Source organism: Rhopalosiphum padi, chromosome 3 (genome assembly GCF_020882245.1).
Source record: "Rhopalosiphum padi isolate XX-2018 chromosome 3, ASM2088224v1, whole genome shotgun sequence".
NCBI lineage: Eukaryota > Metazoa > Arthropoda > Insecta > Hemiptera > Aphididae > Rhopalosiphum > Rhopalosiphum padi.
Genome location: NC_083599.1, coordinates 44,057,940 through 44,080,738, shown reverse-complemented (window position 1 = coordinate 44,080,738; position 22,799 = coordinate 44,057,940). Strand labels below are relative to the sequence as shown.

At 31.7% G+C, this 22,799-nt stretch overlaps 2 protein-coding genes across 2 annotated transcripts; both read right to left on the bottom strand.

Annotated features, from left to right (window-relative positions):
• Positions 1-13,378: 13,378 nt before the first annotated feature.
• Positions 13,379-14,955, bottom strand: LOC132925087 (uncharacterized). The gene is made up of 3 exons (XM_060989511.1): positions 14,458-14,955; positions 14,233-14,312; positions 13,379-13,464 (listed from the first exon to the last, which is right to left on the bottom strand). Exons 1-3 carry the CDS (start codon positions 14,841-14,843, stop codon positions 13,379-13,381), a joined length of 552 nt encoding a protein of 183 aa, XP_060845494.1. The 5' UTR covers positions 14,844-14,955.
• A 207-nt stretch (positions 14,956-15,162) lies between these two features.
• LOC132926614 (protein decapentaplegic-like) lies at positions 15,163-22,799 on the bottom strand. The gene is made up of 6 exons (XM_060990988.1): positions 22,346-22,799; positions 17,361-17,462; positions 17,113-17,268; positions 16,705-16,909; positions 16,409-16,629; positions 15,163-15,872 (listed from the first exon to the last, which is right to left on the bottom strand). Exons 1-6 carry the CDS (start codon positions 22,488-22,490, stop codon positions 15,472-15,474), a joined length of 1,230 nt encoding a protein of 409 aa, XP_060846971.1. The 5' UTR covers positions 22,491-22,799; the 3' UTR covers positions 15,163-15,471.

Here is a 22,799-nt window from a genome sequence, read left to right as displayed (position 1 = left end):
GATCGTGTAAAGTTTTTAAATAACGTCGGCAGTAGGTTTCAGCCAATCAAACAAAAAGTTTTATTTTTTTTTTAAATTAATATTTTAAATTTTTGAATACATACATTTTTTTTGATGAAATATGAGAATAATGAGAATAAATAATTAATTATACATATCGACCTTTTTGGGGTCAAAATCATAACTGTGCGGTTTTTGGATACGACAACTTTTTAAATTGTACGGTTTTTGGAGTCAACGAATATAAACGTCTAATGATTAAACCGTACATACTCGTATCTATATCACATCTCTATCAATGTGGATAGCGGTATTCTATTTATAGAATAAATTATACTTTAATATCATTTGTATACCAATATCCTACCTGTACTTTTTTCAAAATGATTAGGCAAACTATGACGAGTTAAGTATAAATATAATATACATAAAATAATTATTCATTAACACCATATTTCAAGTCAAAAGCGCCCGATTTTTAACATAATGTATTTTTTTTACACTCGAAATAATTTTGATTAAATATATGATTAATATTTCTACAGAAAATAATGATTATAATAAACACATATTATAATAGCACATAATAAAATTATATTACCTATTTAAATTAATAATACCTATAATATAGAATAATATTTAAGATCATAAAGATCATTGTTAGGAACATCCTTATTAGGAAAAAATATTCGATTGCATAGAAATCAGCGCTCTACTTATAAGTCATACACAGGTACCGAATATTTATTTTTTGTTATGATCTCTACTAAAGTATTAATAACATAAATGGATTAAATCACGATTTAGTGTTATATTATTTATTATAAAATTATTATATTTAATTTTTAATATATTATAAATGAATATTAATAAAATGTCTTTGAGATGAATAGTTTTTATTTTATATCAGAAAACATATGGGTACCAGTGGCGGTAACTGGTAGTATTTTTTTGGTGAGGCAACCTAAGTATCAACCCCTCCCCCCCTCATACAACATTAGAATTCACAATAAATGTAATTTAAAAACATAAAAATAATTATAATTGTATGAATGCTAATAATACACTTGTTTCGTTTAGTAAATAATATAGTAATAGTAATAGATAGGTAATAAACAGAGCATTTTAAAATTTAGTAGTCCTGAAAAGGACTTTTAAGTTATGTTATGTTATGTCTAGTTCTAAAACTATTAATTAACTAAGTTAAACTACCTATTATATTTTATATGTTAAATTTATACTCCTATCTTTTTGACTAGTATTGAAAGAGAACTTAAACGAACTTGTGAAATACTATTTCGAGAACAGGTTTTAATTCTTTTGAGGCAAGAGAAACTTCTTTCATTTGATACACTAGTTGATAGTATGGTTAAAATAAGAATAAATAATTTATAAGATTCAGGTAAAATGTCTTTCAATGCATCTTGTTCAATAATTTTAACCATGTCATTGATGTGTAATAAATTTTGATACTTTACATCACTATACAAAACCTCCAATTCAACTTTTAATGTATTAATATTATAAAATATATTAGAATAAGTTGATTTCAAATTATTTAAAGCATTTACAGGAAATCTATAAGAATATTCCTTAAATTTATCAAAGTTTAAAAAATATTCTTTTAGAATAAAAATTATTTTTAGAAAAAAAAAATATACCTATTATAATTTTTTTTTTATTTTTTTTCTCAGTTTCAGAACAGGTAAATAACTTAAAAAAAAGACATAGAATCTTTAAAATTAAATGTTGTTAAAAATCAAAAGTATATTGTTGATTTAATAAAAACGATGAATAACAATAAAAGGATGAACGATAAAAGTAGTAGATATGAATTAAAATTACCAGTAATTAATATCCAAGAACTTAAGGCCTTGGATTCGAACAATAAACTCAAAATAATTCTAGTCAGTTTTTAAAATACCTATACAACATAATTATTCCATTTAACACCTCATAATATTCATAGGCCTTAGTACTTCGAAAAAATGGTAGATCCCTGAATTAAAAAAAAACAACAAATAAAATGCTAACTGCACTACCATGGGTGATGAAAGGCTAAATGATCTGATGGTACTTAATGTTGAAAAAGAAGAAGTTAACAATATAAGTTTAGAAGAAGCTGTAGATATATTTGCTAAACTAAAAAATCGACGATATCCGCTTATTTAAATAAAAATTTTTTTTTCTATCGCTTTGCTTTTTCCAAAATTATAATAATTATGAAAATAAACGACAATTTATTAATATAGATATTAAGTCCTTTTTTTTTATTTGCTGCTGCATTAATTCTTCTTCTAGTTTATTATGCATACATTATTATTGGTTTTCACTGTTAAGGTAATTAATTATTTATTATATTTTAGTATCTTAATTGATATTTACTATTTATTTTGATGCAATGATTCCGAATTTATTAATAAGTAGTATATAAATAATTGAAAACAGGATAATGTACAATATATACGTTTGAATATCTATTTTTATATGGCTTGGTGAAATTTCAAAATGGCCTGCTTGAAACCTCGCACACCCGAAAAAAACCTGAAATGACGCCCCTGGTAACTATTACTAATAACACCGATAATATACCATGTTAATTTGATAAGAAATACTGTTACTTTAATAAAAAGTACTGTCAATTGAATAGCAACAAGATTCTTGTCAAGCTAATAATTAATTTTATTATAAATAAGCTCATGAACTATTTGATAATATATCTTATAAATTAAACAAAAAAGTATTGTTATCTGAATAGCAACAAGATTATTTTCAAGTCAATCTATATTTCTATTATTATGAATGTGGTTAATAAGATGTTGGTGTTCGAGTTTGGGGTTTTACATGAGATGGTACAAGTACTAACTTATTTACTATGAAACATCTCAGATGTAAACTTCACGGGTCTTATGATCAACAGGTAGAATATTTTATTATTCCTGGCATAGATTAGAAGGTAAAAATTATTAATATTTTCAATCAAACTCAAATACTATTTATTTATTTATTTGTATTTAATGCAGATTTACTACATACCTGATGCATGTCATACACTGAAAAAAATATTGCTTTACCAATTGACTAAAATGGTTAGTAAGACGATAAAACGTTAACACAAACAGAAGATTGTAGCTTTTACCAAACGTGTTGGTTAGTTTAATTGTTTTGTTATAATAACTTTTAAATGTATTATAATTACAATTATTTATGAGAGTTAACAAAATAAAAATTCTAGCATAATATTTGGTATAATTTACAGAACTAGTTAATATACGTAACAAATGTATGTTTATTGTTCACACAAAATAATATGTTGGTAACAAAACAGTTTGTTGTATTACCATTTAAATAATGAATAAAAAATACATTTAAAAAAATATAAAAATAACCTTAGTCCTTAATCTAGTAATAATAATTTACAGAACGTTTGGTTATGGAAACATTTTATTTTGTTACGATCACCGAATAATTGGTGTAGATAATAAATAATCTGTAATATGTACAATTTTTTTAATACCGTATAGCGATCTATTTTTGTCGCCGGCACAGTTATCCGATTAGACTAAAAAACATATTTCATATTCATCATTCTCTCGCGACGCGCGTTTCACGTTTAAGTGTTCAACGTCTTAATTTAGCGTTTAATTATTTTCTCTTTTATTTACAATAATGGCTGTTGGTAATGATGTAGCTGACTTTCTTACTGCCTGGGAACTATCTCAATATATTGATGTATATTGTTTAAGTTTGTTATGTTTGTGTTATTGTCATTTTGTATTATCATTTTCATGTGCGTATAACGATGTGGTCCGCAGTTGCAGCCTCGTCGGCGAAACGTTATCATGTTTCCATTTGCGACCGGCCAGCTGCGTGATCGTTATCACGTGTTTTCCAAGATTCGTTATAATTAAAAGTTACTTTATGTTAAGTCATGCTTTCAGTGTCACAAAGTTCTTAGATTTTCCAGTTTTCATTGTTTTAGTGTGGTGACACTGAAAGCCTATTCGTATAGTTTTCATCGTATTTTGTTCGTCCGTTATTCGTTAATGTCACTTTTCTCTTGGCCGTCAAGGCGCTCTTCATTCACAGTGTTCGCACAGTTCATGTGCACGTTTTTCATGTCAATTGCAGTCGTCCCAAACCACGTTGTTGTGAATTTGCTTTTTTTTGTTTTTTTCAAGAAATTCGTCTGGTAACTATCGTTCATTGCAATATCAATTGCTTAAATTCATTCCTATTATTCAGTTTGGGGTGCTCGAAGTTTACCAGCGATTTGTCTTTGTGATTCAACGTGGTGTGGTGTACTTATTGGGGACAGTAGTGTTCAGCACTTACTCCGTGCTCCTGTCCTGGCTGCATTAATTGTTATAGTATTGTGAAGTCTTCGTAAACAGTTGTAGGCACACATTCGCACGTACGCAGGGTCAACTTGTTTTATTTGTATTACTGTTGATATACTTACAGGCCCTGGTGCGGTAGCGTGGGTGTAAAACCAGGTGTGTGTCCCAACTGTTCTGTGAGTATTAATCGACCAAATATTTGTGTTAATATGGTCGACGGGCCTTAATCTAGTCATACCTATTTATTATAATTGTTAAAAAACATTTTTTTTTATATTATATGCCGGCAATTTTGTCAACCTTATTATTAAATTGTAAACCTACCTGACGATTCATTATACTTATTCTAAAATCATTATACGTTGAAAAATATATTATTATTGTTATCATTATTGCAAAATAAAATGCACCAAAATTAATCTTTATTATTTTATTGTTTTTTTTTCTAATATATAATATAATTATATTCACATAGGTAGTGCTTCATTTTATGTTGCCTACCCTCAGTCGTGAAGGCACTACTTATTTATATAAAAAAAATAAGAGCTGACCGCGGCTACATATATACTTGAATCAAATAGGAATTTTATTTTTCAAGATTCATTAATAACACCTATACCTAACACTTTAAGTATAGCTTTTGGGCTATAGGTGAGTTGCGGCCCGACATGTCATTTACGTGTTGAAGACCGGTGAATTGCGGCCCGGTCATATTTTATCAATAAGTTAATTGCGGCCCGGGTAAATTATTTTATTTTCAATTTTGTGCCGGCAGTATCGGCAGTATCTTATCTAAAGTAGATACCATAACGTCAATAGTTCAAACGAAAAATATTTGTACCACCAGGCTCCTACGTAAGGCGGTTGGCCTAGGATGGCAAGCTAATAAAGCCCAGACTATATAATAAGTTATCGTACACGGAGTGAGTGACCAATATTATAACAAATAACTAATTACTTTATATGCACCGTCGTGCTCACAGTATATATATTATATTATAATACTCGTATAAAATACACAGACACAATATGAATAATAAAAATACGGGTGCCCAAATAAAATAAATAGAAAAATAATATGACTGACAATCAATAATAATAAATAATAAGAACGTGATCGATATCCACGGTTGTCGTATAGGCATGAGAGGAGGGGACGGCTGTTGAACTTGCCGAGCTTAATCTGCTCAAAGGTCGTCGAACTTGGTATCGGAATAACGCGATAGCTAATAATATTATATCTTGAACAATATTACTGTGTACATATTAGTCTGTTCACCACTTGAATGTGTTATACAGTTTATTATAAGTGCGTTATGGAGTTCGTAAATAGTGAAAAATCAAAACCAATTATTCTCTACGAAGGCTACAAATTTCGTTTCCACAAAACACTAAAACACGATGTACAGAGGTGGCCTTGCAGTGTCAAAAGTTGTAAGTGCTTTTTAAAATTATCTCCTTTAAATAAAATAGTTGACAGTAATACTAATCATAACCACAATAAAAACGACGAAAAAGTCCTGAATAGGCAAATATTAAGTAATTCTCTGAAAAGAAAAGCCATAGAAGACATTTCTTGCAAACCTTCAAAATTAATTCGTTCAGAATTGAAGAAAGGCGATATATCGACTTTGACAACGAATGATTTATCATTAATTAGACACAATGTTCATCGTGCCCGTTCATTTGTACACCCCCCTCTGCCAAAATGCATTAAAGAATTACATGCTGCTTTAGAGTCTATGAATATCAAAACTAATATAGGTGAGCCATTTTTGTTTATCAACGACAAAGAAAATCGTATAATTGGTTTTTCTACTATACAAAACATAAAAGTGCTGTGCGATGTAAATAAATTTTACGTAGATGGAACTTTCAAAAGCTGCCCTAAACACTTTTATCAACTTTTTACCATCCATGGCCTAAAAAATGATGTATATTTACCTCTAGTGTTTTTTTTACTACCCGACAAGTGTAATACCACGTACAAGTGTGCATTTCAACATTTAATTTGCCATTCCATGTCCATTGGTCTAACGTGCTCTCCTACTAAAGTTGTTATAGATTTTGAACAAGCTATCCACAGTGCTGTAGCGGAAGTCTTCCCTAATGCTAAAATAAGTGGATGTCGATTTCACCTAGGGCAAAGTTGGTGGAGGAAAATTCAAAGTTTAGGACTCGCGAAAATGTATAACACAAATACAGATGAAAGTTATTTTTCAAAATTTTTTTTTGGTTTGCCATTTTTGGACTCTGACAACGTCATTGATTGTTTCACGGATGACTTTTTAGCAATACTGCCCGCTAAAGATGATCGGGTTGTACAATTTACCGACTATGTTTTCGAAAACTATATATCCCCGGATGCTATGTTTCCCCCAAATATTTGGGCACAGTTCTCTGCTAGCTGTAACCGTACCACTAACGGCTGTGAAAGTTTTCATTCACACCTAAATTCATCGTTCTACTCTAGTCATCCTAACATCTATAATTTTATTGATGTGTTAGTAGAAATTCAATCAGAAACGTATATCAAATGTAGAAGCAATGGAATAAAAACGAAGAAAATATGTGAAAAAGAAGCATTTATAAGACAACAGATGACAAAGCTAGCACAAAAAGAAATAGAGCAGTTTGATTTCGGCAAATCATTAAGTTTTAAGTTTTTGCCCAACCAATAAATATTTTTACATTTTTACATATTTTACATAAATATTAAAATTAATTTTACCATAAATTACCATACATTTTGCCATTTTTACAAAAAAAAACAAATTGCCGCAACTCGCACGTCTGTTTCATAAACACGGGCCGCAGTTCGTACGTTATTTAGGGATCGGGCCGCAACTCACCAACACCGAGCTTTTGATGGAAGTAAATATGTGACAGTTAGAGATTCTTTATAATAATTTTAAAAATATATAATTTTTTTGTTTCTTTTATTTATTTATTAACTGTAAATTATTTGTATATATATTTATTGTATATGTTTAATGTACCTACTTATATATTTAAAAATGTGTTAAGTAATAAGTATTTAGCTATAATGTATAACAATTTAAATTTTGTATATCTATATTTGTGAGTGTTGTGTATAAATAAATTGTAATTAATGTTGAATAAAATCTTTTGTATTATGAATATATTTTATGGCCGTTTTATTTTTATTTGTATCTAATATTTAATAAGCTAATAACTATTTCTGTGATTATAGGTGTAAATTATGTATTACCTACACAGGCTACACATAATATTTTGCATCATAAAAAATTATAGAATAATTTTCTCTAATAACAATTTATGTTGTTGGTGTAACTAGTAATTGTAGTACATTTTACTTAATAATATTGTAACTTTAACTTAAAGAATTTTATGCTCAATAAGAATGTCTGGTATTATCAATAAAATAAAATTATTGTTACAGTAACTAAAATAACTCAATACTTGTTACATAAAAGTTAGTTTTGGTAACAAAATAGATTTCTACGTATATGAAGTATGAACTATGACAATATTAGTATGTTATACTAGCATAACAGTTTGCTAGACAAGCATAATAACTCTGCGAGATTAACTAAACATTTTATTAGTATAATTATATTTATTCAGTTATTAATACATAAATTATGTTGCCGATAGCATGGTTTCGATAACAAAACTATTTTGTATGTCCAATGATTTAAAATTAACAAAAGTCAATTAGGTTGTACAACTAACAACTACAAGTCTACAACTGTGTCTGTACTGTACCATATGGAAACATTTGGTTTCCACTGATAATAATATCCTTATAATAATCCTAATAATACTCCGTTGCCAGTCCTGTATATCTTATAGTCCGTGCATTTAACTAATAAATTGATATCTGCTCACAATGACCGGAGGAAAAATATTATGAAAGTTTAAATGGCAGCACAGACAATAAGTTAATCTATAGCTGATGCAATATAGTTTTTTTAAAACATTAAATGACCCTGCATTTGATGATAATGAGTTTTATTATAATACTATTATGATTATTAGACATTATAGACATTATTATACCTATGTTATATTTTGTATTAAATAAATAATAATAAACTAATTTATTTTGTTATAGGTGAAGCAACCGAAAAATTCATAAGAGTGATTCATAGAATATTTGATTTCCTCAATTCATGTTTTCCATTTGGTAAGGGATTCAAAAAATATTGAAATAATTTGGAACTAGTGGAAAATGAGATAACACCATTGGTTGATTATTTATTAAGCCTGGCAGGTATTGAAGGAACACCAATTCATTCAATTTCTTGAAAAACGTTTGTAATTGGTAAGCAAATATAATATTTACATAATGTCAATTTTATATAATTTTCTTTTATTATTTATAGGTTTTGTGACTGCTGTCAAATCAGTATTAAACTTGGTTAAAGAACTATTTATTATTAGAGTATAATAATACTGTCAGAGGTGCTCGAGCGCGTGTTGTATTCAATTCGATGTATGGTGAACACATACGCGTCTTATACTCACTCTTATATCACACGGTCTTGATACGTGTCCATCGCGCATCAATGGCGTATTTAGAATTTTGTAAAGGGAGGGGATATACGTTGGCAAATATATAATTTTCTCTACCGGGGGGGGGGGGGGTACACTTACCATTACTACCGTTTTTAAAAAATTGATTCATTGTCATTTTTTCATAAAATGGAATAAATCATAAGAATACAATAGTAGTGCTTATTGATAAGTATACAAATATAGGTATATGTATAGAACGAAAAATCAAAACAGTAAAAAATAATGCACCATGCTCCGAACTTAAGGGTCTCAGGGTCTCAATACAGCTACTAAGAAAGGACCCTTTTTTTGGTACTTGGCCGGGGGGCCTGGACCCTGGGAAGGTAAAGAGTAAAGACCGCTAGGCAGCTGACTATAGTTTGCCTAGGTGGAAATTCGGCATTGGCACTAACACGAGTGTTCGATTATAATGAATAGTGAATTATTATGCTAAATTAAAAATGAACTAATGCAATAATAAATATTATAAAAATAAGTAATAATTTGTATTTAGTGTTTAAGTTTTTTTTATTATTTGTATTCCATTTAATTATTAGAACTTATTGTTTAGAATGTTTTTATATAAATATACCTTTGCCTTGCAATATGTTTTGAAATAGCAACCAAACGCTTATTATTAAAAGCATTATAATAGCTGGATTGTTATTGACAATAATGACGATTGACGGAATTTTACGGTTTACAATACGAATTATTTTTAATCACATATATATTTAGCAGTAAATTGTGTATTGACTACGGTCATGAACCATAATATTACCAAATTCTTAAAATTTCATTATAATAAAATGTAGCGTTTTCAATAATTTTATTCTGTATTTCTGTAATATATGTACGATATTATTAAACCTATCAAGTAAAAAAAGGCCAATGGGGGGGGGGATCTATCCCCCATAAATACGCTACTGTCGCGCATTGGTCAAAACTGTAAACCTTAATTTCTAATTATCAAATATCTTTTAACATTTAAATTTTCGCAAGACCATTTATAACTGTTTTTTACTAAAATTAGGCAAACGTTTGGGCACAATAACAACCCTAATATCCTGAAATTTTTAAGAAAGATTATCTTCCTTAGCTACAATTTCTATTGAGAAGGATCTAATAAATACTTTATCAAAAAATGATGAAAAATTTTATGAAAAAATAATTGACAAATTTGCATTACTCAAAGACAGAAGAATAGATTTAATTTACAAAACATAATATAAAAAAAGATTTATTTTTATAATATTTTTGTTTTTGTTTTAGTATATGAGATTTATGAAATAAGTATATTTTTTTTTATGTATAGGTATGACATTTGAAATAAATATTTTATGGTTTATTATTAATATATTTTGTATAAACTTTATACACAACCAGCTAATGGTTCCATCTTTATTTTTGCGATGTTGTCGGTATTGAAACCCGCTACCGTCAATTAAAGATGGCTTCTTTTTTGTTGTTTCAATTAATTCCATTTAAATATAAATAATAAATTAAAGTAAAAAAAGAAAAGAAAAAAATGCCGTGAGCAGCAACACTGTTGTTCGTATGTTATAACTGTTCACACACTGACATACAAACGTATCAATCGTACACTCGTAGATCAAATCGTATTAAGTAAAACGGTGCGTGTACATTTTTGATTCGATATTTCGATAAGACAATAAATAGCTTATAACATATATTTAGGCGAAAAAAGTATACATAGGGAATGCCAACATTTTAATCTGTGTACAGAAATGCGACTATAATTCTTTCGTAGTTGTTGCGTAGACGTACCATCGGACGCTAGTTCCGCCACCCGGTATGTGTCTGCCGAAGGACCTCTATAATTTGCAACGGCCTCTCACGGTACTTTGAAATTTCGTCGACTGTCCGGGCACAGATTGTCTCAGCATGACGACCACTTCGCCAATATTGAAGTGTACACGATCGTGATGTCTTCAATCATATTGACGTTTCACTACCGTGTCACGTACCTTGGCATATTGTTCCGACGTTTCCGTCTTGTCGTTTTTGGTTCGGCTCAAAGAATGTAAGTTCCCTCCTTGGTATCGTGGTTGGTACCCGTATAGTTCTTCGCATAGTGTTTTCGATGTGGTTTTGTTTACCACTGAATTGAGGTGGCGCTCGACTTCGCGCACCTTCGTATTCCTATAACGTTGATCGGTCGTGGAGAGAACTCAGCCCTCACATGGCTCCACCGGGCCAAAAACACCAATTCCAAGTTGACCAGGTGGGCACTACAACTGGCCAACCTGGACTTCAAAACCACACACGTGCCCGGCGTACAGAATGAGGCACTTGATATGCTGTCCCGCAACCCAGCCCCAGGACCCCCCGTAGACGAGGACCGCCTCAAGGAACGGCTAGTAGGAGTACCCACCACCCAAATCACCACCATTACTAGCACGCCGATCGACAACCTGTTCGCCACTACGGACCCGGGCAACACCATTAACGAGCCCACCATAACGCATGCTATGCTCGTGACGTGGCAGGCAAATGACCCCGACACGCGAGACATAGTGGACAACGGGACACCGGACACACCGGCGCGCAATTCCAGGCACGCCGCGGAAAAAAAGAACAATTATGTTTTTACTGACTACACAAAGGCGTAGGAAAAGGCGTGTTCCTCACGGATCAACAACCACCGCGCAAAATTCTCGTGTCATGTCTTAAACGCGCGACACCCACACCACACCCACACCACAACAACACCACAAACAGATAACGACAGGTAACAATAATTATTGGTTATTTTTTTTTTATCATTGCCCGCACACAGCCAACAACAGCAACATAATGGACAAGTGATCAACAGCCACCACCCCCCTACAGCAAGCCTCTGGAACGCAGCCAGCAGTTACTGCAGGCCGCGAACGTGGAGGCAGCCGCCCACGCGACTACGGCGGTACGGGTGCGCCAGATGTCCACGGCAGAGCTACGCCGGGACCCGGTACTGTGGGCAGCCTACACCCGCGGGTGGGACGACCGCACGGCGGTCTTCCGCAAGGTGATCAACGTGGGTCTGACACCAGCGGTAACCGACAGGTCCCGGAGCCCAAGTACAGCCAGCTGGCACACCGCGACCGTCCCCGATGCCGCAGTCCGCACGATTGCTCCGACCACCCCCTCAACCACTCATGGCAGCACCGGTCCCACGACTAAGATTGTCCATACCGCCAGCACCGCCCGCGACGAGTAAAGAGGACCAGAAAAGTGCCCAAAGGTCACCGGCAGAACAGACGACAACAGCGTCACCACAAAATTCGAGGCAACGCCGGAACCAGGCTCGAATGCGGGAATACCGGGGACAGAAAAAGGCCGCCGAACCCACTACCTCCCAACAGTACCGCCTGGAAAAACCGGCACCAGGCCCAAAGTCGCTGGAGGCAACCAACATGCCTGTCCCCGAGGCCAAGGCCCCGGAGATGGCAATGCCTAACGGACAAGCCGAGGCCACGGAACAACCGGCCACCGCCACTTCAATACCGGTCGATATGGAGATATTACCGGATGAGGAGGCGGAGCTGCTGTGTGAACGATTATCACATACGTCACACGAGTACGGTTATTCATCCTTATGCGTTCGCCGATGCACTGTCAGGTTGCTGTTTTGAGTGAACGACTTATCACACACGTTACACAAGCACGGGTTTTCACCCGTATGCGTCCGCGATGCACTTTCAGATTGCCGTTTCGAGTGAACGACTTATCATACACGTTACACGGGTTATGATTTTTCACCCGTGTGCGTACGCGGGTTTACCATCAATTCACTGTTAGTGACAAACATCGCACAAATAGCATTTCACTCTCGTTCCTGTCCGTCGACGCATTGATAGATGACTGTTCGGAGTGAATGTCATGCCGCATACATCGCACAAATACTGTCTACTTTTGGCACGTGTCATCAGAATACTAGTGATATTGTTCATTATATTATTGTTAATTCTGATAAATATTTCGTCACAGGTATTTCTCAGTTGTAGTTGATAGTTTAAAAATCAAAGGTAAACTTTTTAAGTTATTATGATATTTAAGTACATGCTAACTGGTACGAGAATATGAATGTTTTAGAAAACTTATTTACAATTTAATGTATTGAAAATAAGATTAGTCGCAAGCACAATGTTTTAAGCCAGTATTGTTTTTATCTCCGTTTAAAGTAAATAAATTATATTGAAAACAAAATGTAACTGATTTTTTTTATGAACGGTGACCAAACCGGAAATAATTAAATCTTTTAATTTTTATCATAACATAACAAATGTAAAATAATACAGTTATATATCTGCAGGAACACATTATAACACGGAAAAAATAACCGAATAGATTTTAACAAAACAGTTTAGTTAAATGTTTTAATGTAGAGACAACAAGAACATAATAACCAGTACATAAATTTAGATTGTAAACACCAGCATGTACAAGTGCAGCTACAAATCTTATTTTGTAATTTATTAATTTCTCGATCTAACCTAACTAATGTTTAAAACAACTGAATTGTAAACGTTATTAACAGGGCTCGGAAGTTGTGGCAAATGCATATTTTTTTTGGTTTGTCCTAGAACACCCAAAGTAAGATACAAATATGTTTCACACTTATCTGATGTCATACACGAAATTCTATTTTGCCATTTTTTGCATATTTATGATTTTTATTGCTATTTGCCATTTTAAGGTTTTTAGTGCTATTTTTGAGTATATTATCAGATAATTTGGAAAATAACCACATTTAGATTGAAAATAATGATTTTATTTGGTTATATTTTTAAAAATATTCAAATTATTGGAAATAAAGCGAATAATATTTCATGTTTTTACTGTTCTACAATTCATCGACGGTCCGATGTATTAAGCAGCGCGCACACCAGATACGTTACGTTACGTCACGTCACGTTACGGCACGGTGACGGTCGGAGACGTGATGTGACGGAACGTTAGCGTCACGCACACTAGATACGTATATATTCCTTCTACCCTCCCGGTAATCGTCAGACAGTCGTCGTCAATCTGCATTTTACATTTATGCTATAGTATAGTGTATTTGATCGTGATTTTTCTTTCATTAGTATTTTTTTTTTTAATTAAATTTGTTATTACACCAATATTGCAATTTTACCATGGACTTTTCATCCGACGAGGAACTATTTATAATGGCGAGTATTGCAGAGGAGGAAAAGAAGGCGAAAAAAACGGTTATGGGTTGATAACATCAACACAAAAAGAGACGAGCATGGAGAATTTCATACGTTATTTCCAGACCTCCTTCAAGATGAGTTAAAATTTTTTAAATATTTTAGAATGAGTTCGAAAAAATTTTTTGAATTACTGGACATGCTGCCACAACTACAAAAGCAAGACACAAATTTCAGGCGCTGTATCCCACCGGATGAAAGATTAGCAATCACCCTAAAGTAAGTAAACATAATATATATAAGTTATATATTCATAATTTAAAAAGAAATGGTTTATTACTGTTTATTGAACTTTTTTCAATATTAAAAAAATATTACACATTTTTAAAAAAATGTTTAAACAACTGCAAAAAAATTATTGAAAAGTATATAAATTGTTATCGATTCCAAAGATTTCAATTTGACCTCCAGAAGTTGATGTGTCTGTTGTACAATGAGTAATTATACGATGTTGGCAAGTTGAAAAATCCATTGGTTTGCTAGGAGACACAGTTGGTGTCATATTGTTTGTTTGGTAAGAAGTACTTTGAAGTGGTGAGGCAATATTATGTGCAGTTAGCGTCATATTTGCTGTATCATTGAGGGAGTTGGATAAGCTGGTACTTTGATGTGGCGAAGCAATAGAAACATTATGTTCAGTAGAAAGATAGTAAGCTTTCATCTCCAAATCCGAGAGTAATGCACTGATTTTAGCTTTTGCTTCGATTTGAAGAACTGGTGGCAGTCTTCTAGTAGTTGCTTCCATAGCGGTACCACGCCAAACTTAACGTTTTTATGCACCCTCATAATTATATTTTTTGAAAGACATTTTATACAATTAATGCTATAAATTAATATTTTATGGGTTCCTAATGCATATTTTTACCTAACTTACAAGCCTAAATAACATTTATAAGATAAAATAAAAATAAATACATTAATTACCTATTAGAAGTAGGTACATTGACAAATAGATACATGTTGTTATTTACTTAAATATAATATACAGTATTATATTAACTTAATTAAATATTATTACACAATCTTAATTTCATTATTTATTATATTATGCAATGATACGTGTATATTGTATAAGTGTCATGTAATAATTAATCGTTGAAAAATAAAAACCAACAAAGTATTATCTAAAACAAATGCGATAGGTCGTACAGATGCTGTTATGATGGTTTTCGAAACGAACACGCCTAATTACAGACTAAGACGATAAGGTAAACAATGCTGTAAAGGTTAGGTGTGCGTTAATGTTTGAATTAAAAAAATAGCCGGAAATATAATGTACAAAAACATGAACATTGATATATACAGTGTCAACGATATCATTGAGTAGGACGCGTGTAGTCGTGACATAATGTAATAATGTGTATGCAATGGCCTCATCTACACCCGCACTCGTCCACGGACATGTCCGGATAGTTTTTCACCACCAACTTTCCATCGGAGTCCACGTAGAGCAACGTTTGCGAACTCTGCTTGGTCGGTACGCAGCACGACAGCGGAACCAGCGTCGGGTTGTAGGAGTTCATCAGCGTCTGCATGACCGCGTGATTGGATGCGTTAATGTGACTGGCCAACGGAAACGCACACTTACCGTGGCAGTAGAAAGCATCGAACCCGGGCGGCGCCCTAATCCAATCGTTGAACCCGACCTCCTTGAAGTCCACGTACATCGAATACCGCTGGCAGATCTTCTTTTTCGTCTTCTTATGCGGCCCACCCGGTTGGACGGCCGACCGTTTGCTGCGTCGCATCATCCGTTCCAGCGTGCTCTTCTCGCCTGCACAAACATTCAATGACGTCATATTACTATTATCACATTGAATCATAATAACAATTGACATTATAACGTAACAACAATAATATTATATTTCGTGTACATGTCTACATAATATTGTATTCGATTCAATCGTAATAACCATGCCGGGGTGTATTTTTATATATTTCTTTAAAAATGATAGAGCAGAGGCCAGGAAGGCACCAAACAAATATAAATCAGTTCTTATTACGTCGTCATACAGAATTTGAAAAATTACGATTACCAACAATGAAGACAAAGTTCTAATGAGTAATGATTAAATAATAAGAAAAATAAATAAATCGTAGATAAAATGGACCTTTACATTGGCGACTGCCGAGACAATGGTTGTATAGTAAGTTACAAATGAATTCGAATAAAAAATTGAGTTTAAAAGCATTTAGAAACTCTAGCGCTTGGAAAAACCCATCACATCTCACGAGTTCATTTTTTATTTACTTATCTATATAAAAATATTAATTAAGTTAGCTCTATAGTTAAAATAACATTATTATTACTTGTTCCGTCGTCGGTGTAGACAAGTAGTAAAGTCTTTTCAGGTGACACAAAATCAAACACGTTGAGCAAATGTGTCTGACTATCAGACGTGACGCATTGTACTAGCAAACCATGGTTTTCTTTAAACTTATTCATCGACAGTCTTTCTACGAAAGGAGTTACATCAAAACTTTCTGACTTTGAAACATTTGACATACTAATTGATTTCGAATCGATAATTCTATGAGTAAATATTTTTTAAATTTAGCGATTATTAAATAATATAAATATAATAATATTGTTTACTTATAATTACCTGAGAATAGGTTTTGAAAAGCCCTTCGTGCCAGGTTGAATTATATCATGCATAATTACATGAATAAATTCTTCATTTTGTAGAACTTTATCGTATATCATAGTAAAACGAACTTCAGCAGCTTTAATCTGTTCTTTTTCCGGTATAAAATCTATATCGAACTGTAGCCTATATTTTTTAGATTTAGCATTTAATGGAGCTGATCCTATAAAAATATAATTAAATTATCATTATAGGTACTCACTATTCATCAAATTTATACTAGTATTAATCTATTATATTTTAATAAAAAATTCAAAGATTTAAAGCATAAATTATAATTTCTTTGTAATATATTATATAGGTAAGCAATTTTTAATTTGTATAAATATATAAAATGTAGGTATCCATACATAAAAAAACTATTACCTTTATTGTAATATGTCTTAGCAGTATTAGCGGAAGTTGTGTGCAAACCAGGAAGAGGAAAGTGTGTTGTCATTGAATTTGCCATAGAATTATACAGCTCCATTGTGGCAGATGGTATCTTCAAATTTTTCTCTACCACAGGTCTTTGGTTTAAACCTTTATAATAAAACAATAATTATCAAAATTATATTCATTTTATCATTTTTGGATTAGTTATTGTAGTAATTAATGTATCATATAAATTTCACCTAATTTTGTAAGGAATTTGTTTTCCACTTCTTCGTATCCAGCGATGGCCGCCAATCCGGTGTGTAGTATAGCCAAAAACAGTAGTATGGTAATCATTGTTTCTAAATTTAAAACAATTGATAAGTTTATTAACAAAAATAGAGCACAAAATACGTATGCAATATTAATTTAATTTTACCATTAAACACTGATTTTAAATAATTTACAAATATTCATCTATTACAAAATATTTGTATTATTTATTACTAATAACTTATTAGTTTATTATATTTTAAATAATTTTATATCATACCATATTAAACGAATATCAATGCTCAAATTGGGGACGCATGATTCTACTGTTATTATTTTTTTTATTTATACCTCGACTATTCATTTGATTGGAATTTATACTGAGAACGTATTAGAGTTAATAGCTAATATATATATATTTTTTTATACAATTATTTATAATAAATTAATAAAATATGTAATATGTACCTATATAAATAATAAAAAAAAACCTAATAATTTTTCTTATGTGTATGTTAGACAGAATAAATCAAACTAATGAAATATGTAGTCACAATAGTGACTTACGATTTTTTATATACAAAATCAGACAAATTGTTATTATTACTAAATTATTAGAATTTGGCTTATTTAAATAATATATGCATTGGTAAAAAAACAATGAATATAAGAGTTTTGTAAGTTATGTTAATATCACAAATTTAAAAAATGTATAGATTCAATGATTGACTTAGAATGTCTGAAGCCAGAAGGTTGTTCCGATGGCGTGGGTCCTAATCGAGCCGGGGGTTCCACTTGGGCGAATATTCCGTAGCACGAGGACGCAAGGCCTAGGGCAGAACAACTCGGGTGAGTGAAACCTTGGCAAATGGCGTAGGGTTACCAGCACCACGACGTGCTGAACAGACAAGATCACTTCCAGCCACAACAGCGACAGCAGCCACACCAGATCAACAGTCGCCGAAGCGATAGCCAACTCAACGCCTCCCTCCCCTACGCTGGAAGTAGGGCTGGCCGTAGTGGAGAGGTGGATCGAATCCATGGAGGTGACCTCCGACTGGATAGCCACCCCACCTACGGAGTAGCAACTGGTAGTTCGGGCACGTCTCGTGGTCTCGGGGGGAGTACTTGTCGACATACTGTTGACATTCTTATCGCGATCGGTATCGCAAACGACCACGACGTTTCGATCTACGTCCGCGAGAATGCAACCGGTGGCCTTTGCAGGTAAATTAGTCAGCTTTTATTAGGCAATTAGAATGTTATTATAATGGAAGATGAGATTACACATGAGCTTAATTGAAAGTCTCTATAAACACTCATTATCCCTGTGTGCAATTATATAGTTATATAGTTTAAACTTAGTGACATCACAAATAGAGTTCTATGAGACGGCCATTTGTAATAATACATAAATATTGTTTCCATGCAATTACTGGGATAATTTTACTATGTGATTACTTATAGATGTAACAAAATTATAATTTTAATTGATACAAAGCGAGGTCTCTGAGATATCATAGGGATATATGCAAGTATTATCTAATATTATCTATAGTGTAAGACTATAAAAAGAAATTATAAAATTAAGTTTTAATGAAATTGCGGCAATCGTCGTGTCGCCGTGACATCCCAATTCAAACAAAGAGATATAGTATAGATACTCATCATTTATCAGTTCGATTTCGGCCAAGTTTTGTCCAGTCGCTACAATTACAATACTGTTACAACCTGACGTATGTTACGGCTAATTTAAATACGTAAAAATTATATCAATAGTGTGTATACAAAGTGATCGTTGAGACCTATAGACACACGATGTTGTCGAAACAGGTAATATATTATTTTATAATAGGTAATCTACTTACTAAAATTGAATTTACTAATTTAGACTTCGACATATTTGAAGAAATAACAATTTTTAAATTAGTACTTATTAAACTATACGAGACCTACCTATAAATTATTAAAACAGCTAAATTTTAATAATTTATTCATGTACCTATAGAAGTATTTGTAAATCTAAATGTTTATATTATAACATATTATTTAGGGTGGTCTAACCCGTAGCCCTTAAAGATTTTTTTTCGTTTTTTTTTTCTTGGATTAAAATCGACCAATCGAATTGATTACTTACTTAAATATTAAAAATGTAATTTTTCGATGTTTTATTAAATTCAAGTTAGATTGGTATTAATTTAACAGGAAAAATTAATTTCCTATATCTAGATTTATGTTAAATTTCAAATTTTATTATTTATGCAATCATGCACCAAGTTTATTAATTTAAGTACCACCTACCTAACCTTTATGGTTTTGTACCTATAGTTTAAATGCATATTTTACAATTTTTCAGTGGGTCGTAAGAGAACAAATATTCTGTGATACCATTTACTTGGATTTTAAACTGTGATAATGTGAATTTATCTAAATGGCCAATGTATTGTGTAGTGAACTCAATGATTATGAAAGCAACTTATCCTAAGTTAGATAGGCCAACTTTTCCAGTCAAAATAGTTTCATAAATTGTCAGTAAGTACCTATTACAAATTAACCATTGAATACTTATAATAAATCTTTATGTTCTAAACAGTAGTAATTTGCTCACTAATAAAAAATAAATTGTTGTATTTTTTACTTTAATACTTACCTACCTAATACCTATAATAGATATGACAGAATTTATGTATATACCTATTGGCTAAAAAGGTTTTAAATGTTTATCAAATAAATTTAGTGAAAAACATAAAATATTTATAATATATGCACTATGACACTATGGTAAAAAAATGTTTACTTATTTCATTATATTTAATATACTACTTTGACTGACAATTTTTAATTTTGTAAATTGTAGACACGTTTGAGGATACTAAGATGAAAGAATCTGAATTGCGTATATTGTAACATCACGTATTATTTTGATACAGCCTGTAGGATAGTGTGATTTTTACTTAATTTGTACATAGAAGTAATTTACTGACAAAAATTTTTAGAACACCATAATTTAAACAATAAAAAAAATTTCTTAAATTCTATATCCTAATATAAGATTAATAAAAAAAAAAAACTATTCCAAAATTGCTAATGTATAAAAAATGTATGTTCATAATATTCGAAAATCGTTGTATTATAATCTGTACATACTGTGTGTTTTTAACAATCAATTATAATATCATTATTATTTAATAGATAATATTAATATAACTAATTGCTAAAAACACATTATTTACCTACGTATACTTAACTTGAACGCATTCCTATTATCCATTTGTATGTTTTATTTTTATTTTATATGTATGTAGGTATATTCTTATTTTTAATGACATCTGATAACGCACCCATTGAAAACACAAATTAGCAAAGTGTCAAAATAAATATCTTTGTATAATATATATATTTGTGTAATAGGTATACAGTATGGTTTATAATAAAATAGTTGATAGTTTATAAATCGTTTTCACGCATTGTGCTATTAGTCTTAATACGAAGTGACAGTGCTCAAATTGGAAAAAAAAATAAGTAAAGGAGTTAAATCTAATGATTAAGACATTTTTCCGAATGAAATATTATTTAACAAAATCCACGGCTCTAGGCATCAGTTCTTTTTTTTAATACAACAAATCTGCTGTATTAAAAATATAATCCATTATATTCACCGTTTATAGATTTAGTTGTTAATTAAAAAACAAAAATGCAATAACTACGATCAATGATAACTAAAAACTGTTAAAAAAAGCAATATAAATATGATAGAATTATTATTGTGTCCGGCGAGGATGGATCGTTGGCGCGGGTGAGGTGGAATGGGTCACCGCAACCGGCATGATAATTGTAACAATAGAAACCGCACAGGTGTGTTACTAAATAAACAAACTGCCAAATAAACTAAACTAAAATCAAAAATTTTAAACTTAGGTACCTTTACATTCATTACATTTTTCAATTAATAAGTCGACACTCAGCAGTAATAATGTAGTATCATAATATAAAATTCAAATCTACATTTAAAGAAAATTAATTTGGACATTAGCTTACCGTCCCATGTCCAGTAAAAAAAAAAGTAGTTGAGTTACACAAAAATAAATTGTAATAAACTCCGCTATTACCCTCCATACTAAAGAAAAAGTCGAGTACCAATTAAAGATATGAATATAGCACCATACTATTATTAGTAAAGATGTTTTGAAACGTATTTATATCTTAGTCACTATAGGTACCTGTTACCTTTTTTTTTTCCAATGTATAACCGACGACGCCGCGGGAACTGCTTTCGCATTCCCTCCGCGACGCCGCCAGGTACCTGATACCTATACAATAATAAAAGGTTTATTAATTTATTATATTCAATTGACAATAAACTAATAAATGAATAAATATACAATATACAATATCAATGTAATTATTGACGTATTCCACGTATAACTACGCAATGTCTAATGTAGGTAGGTACAAACTATTATCATACCTAACCCCGCGGATCCAGTAGGAGGCGATAGATGCGCCTCCCACCCACCCTTGGCTGTATCAAAAAAAGTGTTATTTAAATTTAATATTTTGTGTTATCTTGTGTAAATAGAAGATTGGACTTTGTAATATGATTTGTAACTACTACATGTTTTAATATTGAAATTTGTATACTATAATATTTTATCATGAAATTTAAAAAAATGTAGCTGACAATAAAAGGGTAATTTTATTTGTAAATAAGTCAATAAATACATTCAATTCAACTAATGAAAAAAAAGTATTCATTATAAACAATAAGAAATAATTGCATTAAGTAATATTGTATATATATATATATATATATATGCTCGTATTTAACAGTAGGTAAATAGTTAATATGTATAGAAATTTATAGTCCGCCCCTCCCGTTAATGTAGGCTGGATCCGCGCCTGATCATATTTCTAGTATAATGTGGTGTACGGTGTATTATTATGATAAATAAATAAAACAATCACGGCTTACCAGATATCGTAATGTAAGATTTTATTGAGGCGGATGACATCATTCCAGAAAAATGTGCGTGGACGCGAACGAATTGACGACAATATAACTGCCTATGATTTATAACAATGAACGGACGCTGTGTGACGCGCACTAAGCCGTTCATCGAACCAACTGTACATTATGATATTATACGAAGAGAGACGAAGACGATTCACTGATGCAGCGCGTGTACATACAATAATATTTTAATATTACAATGATATTGTTATAATATGATAATAGTGTTATTTTGCAGAAAAATCGCGGAACTAAAGCAATACGTACAAAATGCGTGCGATGTTTCTGCTGCACAAGACCAAACTGCACATTCGATGGTGGCGAAATGATGACCGCAGGGTCTTCGGAGGGTATTGTTGGTCCATTGTACATAATATAATACAATGTATATATATGCTCGAGCTATGCACACGCT

Coding starts and splice junctions, on each gene's coding strand:
- LOC132925087 (XM_060989511.1), bottom strand. CDS start 14,843: ATGGAAGCAACTACTAGAAGACTGCCACCAGTTCTTCAAATCGAAGCA. Junction 14,313..14,457: donor AACAATTTATATACTTTTCA/ATAATTTTTTTG, acceptor TACTTACTTTAG/GGTGATTGCTAATCTTTCAT. Junction 13,465..14,232: donor TAGTTGTGGCAGCATGTCCA/GTAATTCAAAAA, acceptor TGGGTGTTCTAG/GACAAACCAAAAAAAATATG.
- LOC132926614 (XM_060990988.1), bottom strand. CDS start 22,490: ATGAACGGCTTAGTGCGCGTCACACAGCGTCCGTTCATTGTTATAAAT. Junction 17,463..22,345: donor ATCTTACATTACGATATCTG/GTAAGCCGTGAT, acceptor TTTTAAATTTAG/AAACAATGATTACCATACTA. Junction 16,910..17,112: donor TAAGACATATTACAATAAAG/GTAATAGTTTTT, acceptor ATATTTTTATAG/GATCAGCTCCATTAAATGCT.